Here is an 11369-nt window from a genome sequence, read left to right as displayed (position 1 = left end):
GTGCGCTACCCCTTCTCCATGTGCGCTACCCCACACTTCCTTAGTCCTAAGCTCATTCCAACCGCCTTTGGCCCTTCATCTACCATTGTAAACATCTCCTCAAGGGTCTCCGGGATGTTGGCAAATAGCTTCAAGTCGTCCATGTAGAAGATATGTGTTATGGGTTCCTCTACATGGAGACACTTATATCCATTTAAGTCATTTAACATGGAAGTGATGGGGCTGATACACAGGCAGAAAAGCAAAGGCGACAGCGAGTCACCCTGAAACAAACCTCTCTTTAGCTGGGTGTCAAAGTGCATCCTCTCCTCCTTGTCACCTACTTCAAAAGTTGTCCTCCACAAGGTCATGAGGCTTCTGACCGTTCTAGTCACCATCTTGGGTGCCCTGGTGTATTTTAGCACCTTATTGACCCACTTGTGTGGGACTCGGTCGTACGCCTTGGTGTAGTCAATCCACCCTACTGACAGACCTTCCTTTCTTAACCGAGCATCTTCTGTCATCATCTGGTCTACCAGTAGGGCATCATGACATCCCCTGTGTTTCCTCATGAGTGCCCGCTGCTGCAGTGGGAGGAGTCCGTTGTCATTGACATGGGAGAGGAGCACTTCTGACAGGATAGCTGTGAGAAGCTTGTATTGGGTGTTCAAGCAGGTTATTGGTCTGAACTGTTCTGGTCTGCCCTCGCACCCTTCCTTGGGGATGAGCACTGTCCTGCCATGGACTATCCATGCTGGGATCTGCGTCGGGTTCCTGGTGGCCGCCCAAAGTGCTACTCCTACTCTCTCTCTGAAGAGAGGGAAGCATTTCCACCAGTAGCCGTGCAGCTTATCCCTTCCCGGTGCTTTCCAGTTCTTCATTCTGCCTAACACCCTCAACCATAACTCGAGATCAAATTCAGGAGAGGCCGGTCGGTCTATCTCCTTTAGTGGTTGGCGCCACTTCACAATACCTGGGTGTAACTTGTCAAATTCGCCCTCAACCCCTAAGAGGTTCCCCCAAAATTCTTGCATGTCAGAGAGATTCGGAGTGGTGGTGGTGGTGTCATGTTTCCTGCTGCTCACTGCCCTCTTAGGCCCCCCAGCTGCAAATTGCTCACGTTGTTGGTGTTGCTTCAGCAGCTTTTCTGCCTCCCTCAGTTGAAACTGCTTCACTTTGACCAGTTTCTTCTGTCGTTCAACTGTGCAGTTCAGCTGCTGGCCCGTGAGCCCTCTGAGCTTGAGTTGCCTTTGGATCCACCTTTGCCGTGATGTAGGAGGCAATCTTCGGTTTCTCCTTGTTCTCTCTGAGTGGAGTCTTCCCAGCTTTTTCTTGGCTTCCTTGACCAGACTCTGCAACCTGCTTTTCCGCTTCTCTAAGGGGTGCCGTTGCCTTCTTGTCCCTGGTGTGGGACGCATTATACCCCAGATTGTTCTGGCCCCTGCATACGCGAGACAGTTGATTTGCCACAGGTCTAGGCTGTCACCCAGTTCCTCCATGAGCAGCCCATCAAACTGTCTGCATAGCGTTGGATTGATCCTTGCTCCCCTTAGGAGGAATGCAGAGCGGTCTACCAAGTCCAGCTGGCAACTCTCCACCCACGCCTTGTTAAAGGCTTCACGTATCTGTGGGGGCACCTCCGGGGTTGCATTATCCTCTTCAATGTCACCTACTTCCATATCCGAACACTCACCACCATCGCGTGCGGAAACTGCTGTCTCTGCCCTTCTAACTCTTGACAGTCTTGTGCACAATGCGGTTTCACTTGTAGCAAGATCTGGGATCTTCTCATTCCACAGTCGACTTAACATGCTTAAATAGTTCCGACCAGCAACAGCTCTTGCCCTCTCACTGAGATTGAGTAACGCATGGTCTAGTGTTTCAGACCACACAATGCGCCTCCTAGCCTGGGGACGGTCGTCCACACCTTCCTCATTAGCGCCATGCATTTCGCTCTCAAGGCTCGAGGTAGGTTCAGGTGGTACGCGTATCATCGTTGCCCCCTTATTCCGTCTTCTCTTTGTAACCCGTAACACCTGACCCAGGGGAGGGGGTTAGCCTTCCTGGGCTGGATGCGTTTAGCCTGACACCGCATGGGGTGCCAGTTACCATCGGTCGCCACTAGGAGGCACGCATCCAAGACCGACCCCCAGTAGGTTCAGGTGGTACGCGTATCATTGTTGCCCCATTATTCTTCTTCCGTTTGATAACCCGTGACACCTGACCCAGGGGAGGTGATTAGCCATCCTGGGCTGGATGCGTTTAGCCTGACGCCACATGGGGCACCAGTTACCATCAGTCGCCACTAGGAGGCACGCATCCATGACCGATTTACTGCTACCTTCTGGCAGGCCAGGAAACAGGGTCTGGTATAACTCTAATAGCCATTTCACTCTAAATTCTTATATTCTGGGGATCGTTTAAAGGGTTGAAAAAATGCCATGAACAAGATATTTTCTTGTTCTTGCACCTGCTGTAATAGTTTATAAACTTATGCTCTTGCAATGCACCCTATTTATACATATATATTTGTAAAACATTATGATGTGTATTTATATACCAGTCACTTACTTTATCATTGAAAAGCTAACCGATGAGCTGTGTGTCTTCTCTGGCAGAATACCCCAACTGATAAATTTGCTGCTCTTACTTCAGCTGTCCAGTTGGTAAGATGTCTTACCCGAACTGGCTGGCCTGGTAGCAAGAAACATGTCAAAAAAGCATGGCTCTCTTGCTATCTGGGTGGCTTTGTCTTCTAACACCTACTTCACACTTTGTGCTGCCTACTATATGTTTCATGCTGCTGTCCAGCCAGTCAGATGATATTGTCATGCTCACAATGGCAGATGATCCTGCACAAGAAAATTAGATGTAAAATGGCTAAATTAATGATAATGCAAAATAATTGAATTCATTAGCAGCTTGCAATTGTACTTCTTACAATTCTTCTAAAATATTTCTAATTTGTTATACTTCTAAAATCTCACAGACCAAAAGGAAATGAAGTGCAGCACACTCCCAGTAGTTTCTTTAACCCTATCTACACATGTCCTGCATAGTCCACAAGGTGGGATGACACACTCTTTGGGGTTAGTTGTACAGATCTGTATACATGTAGTTTACATGTATATGGTTGTTCTTATGTACCCATCGATGGGTCAGAAGGTGATGGAGCAGAGAAGTCAGAAGGGATGATACTCCCTTGAGACATCGTACATTATCTATTGTATGTTGTGGTATGTAAGATTGTAGGTCCTCTACCTTGTTTCTTGTGATGCAGTACTGAGAAATGACCTGTTGCATGGTGGGATACAGTGCTGTGCCATGTTACGTGGTTCTGTGTCATGTTTTGTCCCTAGTGTGTATATGCACAATAGATCTCTAGCAGAGTAGTGCACAGTGCACCTGAACAGGACATAGGTAAAAGAACTGTGCTAAACATCCTTACCAAGTGATTACCATCATTGCTTCTCGAGTCGTTCTTCTCATGGGAAATAATGGCGGCCGTTTCTTTTGGCTGTAGGTCTTTTCGGCATTTCTTCACCACTCAATGAAACCAGTAAATCTGCTTATTGATACTGAAAGCCATATATTGAGTGCATCTGCAAGTTAATCATCGCCTATCGTTTAACAAAATCTGATGGTACAGTATAGTTTATACATTCTACTTTACACAGTGTGTTTGTACAGCATATATCGGGCGTTTGACATGACACTCTCCCTCTCTCTATATTATGTACTCTTGATACAACCACTCTCCCTCTCTCTAAATTATGTACTCTTGATACAACCAAAAGTATATATTGATTTGATTTGATTTTTAAATTAGCCTCAAGTCAGTCGGCTATGCCGTTCTTCCCTGACTGAGGAGTAAACACAAAAATAGCATACATATACACATATATTACAACAGCACACACACAATAACTGAACAAAAAATTACAACACACACATAGCACATACAAAACAATTAAGCAAACAATTTACAAACACAAAAATCATTAACAAAAATTTTACACATAAGAAAATAAATCGTCCTGAAAAGTTGGAGATGTTAACAAATCGTCCTGAAAGTAAATCGTCCTGAAAGTTGGAGATGAAAAGTTGGTGGATAATTTAAGGTGTTAGAATCATAAACATGATCAGGGGTGCGGGGGACAAACTATTTGTCCCTCCGCACAATCTTCCCGTTTTTTATTTTATAGTGTTTACCAGATTTATTTAACCCTGTTGTTCCTTTGGAGTAAGGTCTGGTGTGATATAAATTCTTTGGATGTCTTCAGGATGGTCTTTGTTACGAAGCTTTGTACAGTTTTTTAATATCGAACCTTTTTCATGCTTAGAGCTGACAGAAATTTTAAGTAGTCTAGGTTTGGCTCCCTTAGAACCCAATCTGATTGCGTTTGTGATGGTAGCAGGTGTTCCTATATATTTCTGGATTAGTTTTGAGGAAGCTCAGACAAGATGGCATTGATAGTTGAAATGATGGTAGGATTAGGTGTTTGTGATGAATTAGTTAGTGGTGGGCCAGTACTGGGATTGTCGGAAGGTTTAGGAGTGGAAGAAGGCTGTGTTTCACTTGGAGTATTTGTTTACTTAGTGGTAGATTGATCTTTGAGTTGCAACTTCATTGAGTTTAACTCACTTGTGAGTGAGGTGACCAATTTCTTTAACTCTTCTATTTCATTTGTTTGGTGTTTAAACATGCATTGAGGACAAAAGTAAGGTGATTCTTGTTCCGTGAGTGCTTCATATGAATGTTTACCAAGGCCAACACACATTCTATGTACCCATGCATTGCATGTACCTTCACAGAACACGGCATTGTCTCCTTCTATCCCTTTCTCTTCATTGTGCTCAACAATAACTTTACAACATACCGGACAATGTGCTGAGGTTGAATCTTCCTCTCCTCCTTTTTTGTCACGCTTGTGCTTCTGGTCTTTAGGTGGTGTGTCATGCTCAGGATAATTCCTTTTCGACATAGATTGAGCGAATGACTCCAATTAGCGCGCCACCAGCCTGTTCGTTCGTATATACTCTTGATACAACCATGTATATAAATAGGATTCCATTTGTGGTATTATAGTTTATTGTATAGCCAGTCATTTTATTTGTAGAAGTGGTTAAATCATAATTTTGTGGTTCGTGTGCTTTAATAATATCCTTGTATCACATGTTTACATTCACAGTTGAGTCCCATATTATCAATTTGTCACTGAAATTTGAAAACAAATGGTTAGAAACGGTCTATACACTGTACTACAGCTTTCTGTATCATATTGGTTATTAGAATATCAGCTAAAGCCATATCAATGCACCTCTATACTACAACAGGTGTGTACACATGTGTGTTTCAATTGTGCATGTGTGGTGTGGTTGTATGAATAGACCAATACGTTACTGTGATGTTGTTGTTACAGCTCCAGGATACAGCCCATTATGTTGGAATCCATGTAATGTTGAAAGGTACAACTTTGGATGATGGTGTAGCTTAACTTAGGAGGATTTTCCTGCACAAGTCTCAAGTGCCTGAGTGGTGCACACTGCAGTCACTGGGTGGCAATAGCTGTAAGAGACTTTGCCTGTGTCAATCTGTAGTGCTGGGTATCCTTTTGTACAGTGCAGAGACCTGGACTCCCACTCAGGTGCTTGTGAAGAAGCTGGAGACCTTTCATCATCACTATGTTAGATGCATTATGGGTATTGGACGGGCTGTACAATGGGCAGAGAGCATAACTACTACTCAATTGACCGAACTTTTTGGTATGCAGGAGTCTGTTAGTATTCTGTTAAGTGTAAGTAGACTTAGGTGGCTGGGGCATGTGGTGCACATGCCTGATAATTGTATACCAACCCTCTGTTTGGATGGCTCCCAAGGACACAACTGGCTCATGGTTAAAACTATGTTGGCAAAATGAAGTTAGACAGTACCTTAAACTTTTGAACTGATGATGGTTTATGATGGTACCAGCAAGCTCAAGATAGGGATTTATGGAGACAATTAAGAAATGAAGGTGTGGGCTCAGGGGGGGGGGAGTGCCCCCCCCTCTTCAGAATTTTTTAGTCTTGCTCATTGAACATAGGTAGGCACTATAGACTAATTCAAACATGTTTATGCAGTTAATGACTATGTGTAATATAATAAATCTGTCTCTACAAATTATTGCCCATATTGACATAGCACAAGCAGAACTAGGTGGGATAGAGCAGGTAAGTTGACACACTTGGGCCACAGGAATGTTAACTCATAACTTTGATAACTATCTTCACTTTGAGCGGAAACATTACCTCTTAACTTTGAATATGATTGTGTAGTTTGTATGCTCACTTGGGGCCTTGGGCCACAAGAACGTTAACTCATAACTTATAAGGTACTTAATGTATTTAGAAGTACTTATAAGTTCTTGAAGTACTTTGAAGTACATTTACATGTATACAAACCATGCAAGTGAATAAGTTGTATATTATGGGATTTTGACACGGTCAGCTTTTGCTTGAAGTTTGCTTTGAAACAGTGTTTAAAAGGTTTTCCATCCAGCCTTCTCCCATCATTTCTCTGATGATCTTGGAAATAGTGGGACTGCTGTTGGAGTTAATTTTATTAAGAAGCAGGCAGCTATGTCAGCTAAGAAGAAAGTTCCAACTGTGCTCAAGCACTATGAAGTACCTAAAGTCTTGCCAGCAGAGAATTTTAAGACTAAGTGCAAGTATTGCACCAAGGAAATCACTGGATCTGTTAGGACTACTACAAATTGGTGGAAGCATATGGTAAGATTGCTGTTTATTGTACTTGCCCAGTTTAAAATCCCTTCTTAATAGAGACGAGTACACGCAACTCTCTTGAAAGAACAACAGGATGAAGATGAATCACAGTCAAATTCACAGCAAACATTGACACATTTACTGCGGCCCCAAAGAAAATACAGCTCACAACATCCTAAGCAGATTTTAGTAACTGATGCAGTAGTAGATTTCATTGCAGATGACCTCATTCCTCTGTCTGTAGTAGAGAGCAAGCGATTCAAATCACTGTTAAGGATCTTAGATTCTCAGTACCAGGTACCAAGCCATAAGCAATTGTCCACAGTTTTGTTGAAGAAGAAATATGATAAGTTAAAAAGTAGTGTACTAGACAAGCTGAAGAAGACTGATACCATCAACCTAACAATTGATCTCTGGTCAAATCGACAAATGCGATCTTACTTGGGCATTACTGGGCACTATATTTCAGATGATTGGAACCTTGAGTCAGTTATGCTTGCATGCAATTGAGTCAGTTGAAAACATATTGGTGATAACATTATGATGTGGTATGATGAAATCATTTCTGATTTTGGTGTGAGGGAAAAAGTGAAGCACATAATCACTGACAGTGCATCCAATGTAAAGAAGGCGTTTCTGACTCTACCAGGTTATGAAGATGTTGAAGATCATACAGCCAGCGATGATAGTGAGGCTGAAGGCAAGTCAGAGGCTGAGAGGTGTGATAATGTTTCCCTTGATGAGAGCCAAGTCTTATTTGAACATCATGCCTGTTTTGCACATGTGTTGCAGCTAGTGGTAAAGGATGGTATGACAAAGGCAGGTCAGATCAACACAGTCATCAAAAGGTGCTCTAGTTTGGTATCATTTGTGTGCAGGTCAACAGTAGCAGCTGATGTCCTTAAGGATGAAACTAGGCTACAAGCTGATAATACAACTAGATGGAATTCTCAGCTTAAAATCATACGATCAGTGCTTGCTGTTTCAGATTCGGTGTTGTCACAGCTTGAAAATGCTCCCAAGTTAACTACTCATGAAAAAAACCTGCTTCAAGATATAGTGGAAATTCTAACTCCTTTTGAAGAGGCAACAGAATTTGTTCAGGTTGGCTGTGTTCTATCTGCGGGCTATGTTTTACCATGTATTCGAGGGTTATATCATCACATTGAAAACATGGTGTCCAAATACCACTCTGAATTAGTTCGTGGACTTAAACAATCATTACATAGGCGTATGCCATATTATGAGGAAAATGAAACATACATTGTAGCTTGTATCCTAGACCCCCGTTTCAAGCTTAGGTGGTGTTCTGATGATGCTGAAAGAGAAAGATCTTTGGATTTGCTTAAAGCAGTGTTAGAAAGCTGCTGCATCAACTGTAGCTGTCCTGCAAGCTGATGAAAATTCTGAGCCTCCACCTAAGAAGAAGAGGAAATCACTTTTCAACTCCATGTATGATAACTCTCATTCCCCATCAATAGAAAGTCAACAGCTAAGTACAGTAACACTAGATGCTGTGATCCGTTTCCTCCTCTCTTCTCGCCATGTGAGTTCATTATCACCACTACTCTGCTACCTTCTGCTGGTAAGTGTGATGGTTGTGATGTGCTTGTTGAAGCCTGCATTGCATGTACTGTTTTGCAATAGTCTGCCTTGCATTTATGATGGATACCAAAGCAGTGCAGTGCTGCATTTAAAATGTCTTCCTGTGGTTGTTTTGCTGCTTCCTTTCGATCCATTTCATTGTTTGCTACCTGTTTACTACGCATAGCAATTGCGCATCGAACTGCTGAAGCTAATCGCTTTTGTTGGGCCTCAGTTAGCTTGTTTCTGCCCTTATATTGTGGCTTGTCCTTCACTAAGTTTTCCATTGCAGATCGGAAGCATTTCACTGCATGGTTTGCACACTCCTCTTTAGTGATAGCAAATCCATATTTTTTAACTTCTCTCTTCAATGTGGAAAAGACAGCACTGTCCCCATCTCCTATGAAATTAGTGTATCTAAGACCATGCTGTTCCAAGCCCTCAACTATAATGTCACATTCCATGCACCTTCCCAATTTTTAAAATAGTTGTGTTCCTTGTCAGTTCCCTTGGCACAAACAGAGCAAAATTTATTTCTGACCCCTATGAAGAGCTGGTCTCTTTCCCAAAAATAACACCAACACCTGATAATGCATTGTACGAGTGCCTATGAGACCGTTTGCACCACCCCCCGTCAACTATGACAGTTATAGCAGGTATATTGTCATGATATTGCCCTTTTGTGATTGCTATTTGTTTTTCCTCTCTCCCTGCAGATGCCATTGACTCCTCTAACAAGGACCACCACCACTTTCCAATTGCACGTTCAGTGTGGATGAAGGATCGTTTGGTCATTACTGTGATACCAAGGATACACATGGTCTCTTCCAATGTATTAAAGCCACCACCTACAGCCATTTGTCCCCATACTGCGGTTAAATTGTTAGTCCAGTATTTTTTGCCTGTAAAACCAGTAGATTTTGTTGATGTGGCAAATGCAAGTTCTTTTCCACAACCAAACTGACAGCCTAACATTGAAGCCAAGCCTTTGTGGTGTGTTTCCCCTACAATTGTAACAGAATCTTCCTTTGACTGTGCCATTTCCAGGCAAGTTGAGCATGTTGCAATATGTTGTGCTATGTCTTTAATGTGTTTATTTAGTAAGTGTAGGTTGATTATTCGACATTGTGCTGTGTCTTCAACGTAGTTAGCTGGTGTCAGCGCTGGGGGATTTGATTGTTGAACTGCTGGCTGAACTGGAGTACTTCTCTTCACAGGTTGGTCACTATGTACCGGAGTCTGTGTATGTGCCCTGTAAAATACTATTGGTAATGGTAATGTTACACAACAATGCTAATCTACCTATTCTTCTTTTTGTAGAAGACATGCCGATGATTGTTGCAGTGATGTCGTTGACTCTGCTTATTTCCCATGTTATGCCGATGATTGTTGCAGTGATGTCGTTGATTCTGCTTATTTCCCATGTTATCAAATATAATAGCTAATAATATATATCCATGTTTTAAACACCTTGCTGTTATATTAAATTTATGTCGGATGATATAGTACACAGAGGATCAGCTGCATTCAGCTATGAATATAATTCACTGTTTGATCCAAGTGGCAATAGATTTTGCAAATAATTCACCCATTTCTATGGGCACTGCCACGAATCATACAAAAGAGATTTGATTAGTTTGTCGTAACTTTTTGCTTTGTATGGTTATTTATTTGCACAGTAAGGATGGCTGTATTTAAATCGAGGATCGAGCAAGAGGATCATCTAGCCTGTCTAGCAGCTGCTATTCATTTACACACAATGGTTACGCAACAAGGGATGTGGTGGTCAGTGACATTAAGATTTGTGGCTTTTACTGGAGTCTTCAAACCACAACATATTACCTGAGCACTTCTGCGTCAGTTCTTATCTCCGTTATTCCATGTATTTCAAAGCGGTTGGTACGGAATTGTAGTGCATGAAAGGCTTCAGTAACCAGTACTAGAAGTAGCTTCAAATAGCTGTGGGTAAGGAGTGACAATAGGTGTTTCTTTTAGCAGGAATAATCAAATCTCATTTGATGACCTCTTGTCCTGGTAAAGCTTCTATGAAGATAATTGGAAAAGTCAGCTGAAACAATATTGTTGATGGATTTGTAGAACATGATAATGGTAGACTTAGTTCTTTTGTGTTCAAGGGATTCCCATTTTAAGCAGTTGAGCATGTTAGTTACACTAGAATATCTATAATAATCATTAAAGACAAATCTAGCAGCCTTACGTTGTACCTTTTCAATCTTGTCTATGTTAGATTGTGTAAATGGTGACCAAAGAACAGAGGAGTACTCCAACACCGGTCTAACATGTAAAATAAGCTAAGGATTTGACACGAAGTGAACACTGACTAAGGTTTCTTTGTAAAAAAGCTAGAATGGAATTTGCTTTACAAGTTATAATGTCAATATGTTTAGACCAAGAGATATTTTGACTTATTGTAACTCCTAAATATTTTGCTGAGGTAACTTCGCGAATGAGGTAGTCCCTGATATTGTACGTAGTTGATAAGGGTTGTTTTTTGCTAGTTATAACTAGGTGTTCACATTTGTTAAGGTTGAGAGACATAAGCCAGGTTGCAGCCCAGCTGACTAGTTTATTTAAGTCTTCTTGCAATATTGAGGCATCTTCACTTGAAAGGATAGCTCTAAATTATTACATCATCAGCATACAAATGAATCTTGGAGGATATAGAGATAGGTAGGTCATTAATGTATATTATGAACAGGAGAGGACCCAGGACAGAGCCTTGAGGAACACCAGATAGCACACTGCAAGATGAGCTGTGCACATTTCCAAGAATGACTTGCTGTTTCCTGTCAAGCAGAAAATCTTTAATCCAACTAAGTATTTGACCATTGATACCATAGTGGGATAATTTGGATAGTAAACATTTATGAGATACTGTATCAAATGCCTTTGAGAAATCTAGCAAAAGGAGATCTGTTTGAATATTAGCATTAAGATTAGATGTAAGATCATTTACAGCCTCCAAAAGTTGAGTTTCACAGGAACGGTGTTTTCGGAAGCCATGCTGTTCCTTACAAATA

At 41.6% G+C, this 11369-nt stretch overlaps 1 protein-coding gene across 1 annotated transcript; it reads left to right on the top strand.

Moving 5' to 3' along the window:
* The first annotated feature begins 5556 nt into the window (after positions 1 to 5556).
* LOC136244912 (zinc finger BED domain-containing protein 4-like) lies at positions 5557 to 9819 on the top strand. Its single transcript, XM_066036442.1, is given in 7 exon segments — positions 5557 to 5745; positions 5786 to 6065; positions 6521 to 6750; positions 6802 to 8329; positions 9045 to 9375; positions 9476 to 9545; positions 9649 to 9819. Coding segments are annotated over 2 exon segments (1491 nt in total). The 5' UTR covers positions 5557 to 5745; positions 5786 to 6065; positions 6521 to 6600; the 3' UTR covers positions 8143 to 8329; positions 9045 to 9375; positions 9476 to 9545; positions 9649 to 9819.
* Positions 9820 to 11369: the final 1550 nt, after the last annotated feature.

Source organism: Dysidea avara, chromosome 14 (genome assembly GCF_963678975.1).
Source record: "Dysidea avara chromosome 14, odDysAvar1.4, whole genome shotgun sequence".
NCBI lineage: Eukaryota > Metazoa > Porifera > Demospongiae > Dictyoceratida > Dysideidae > Dysidea > Dysidea avara.
The sequence above is the reverse complement of the archived record's forward strand: the minus strand, read 5'-3'. Positions and strand labels throughout refer to the sequence as shown.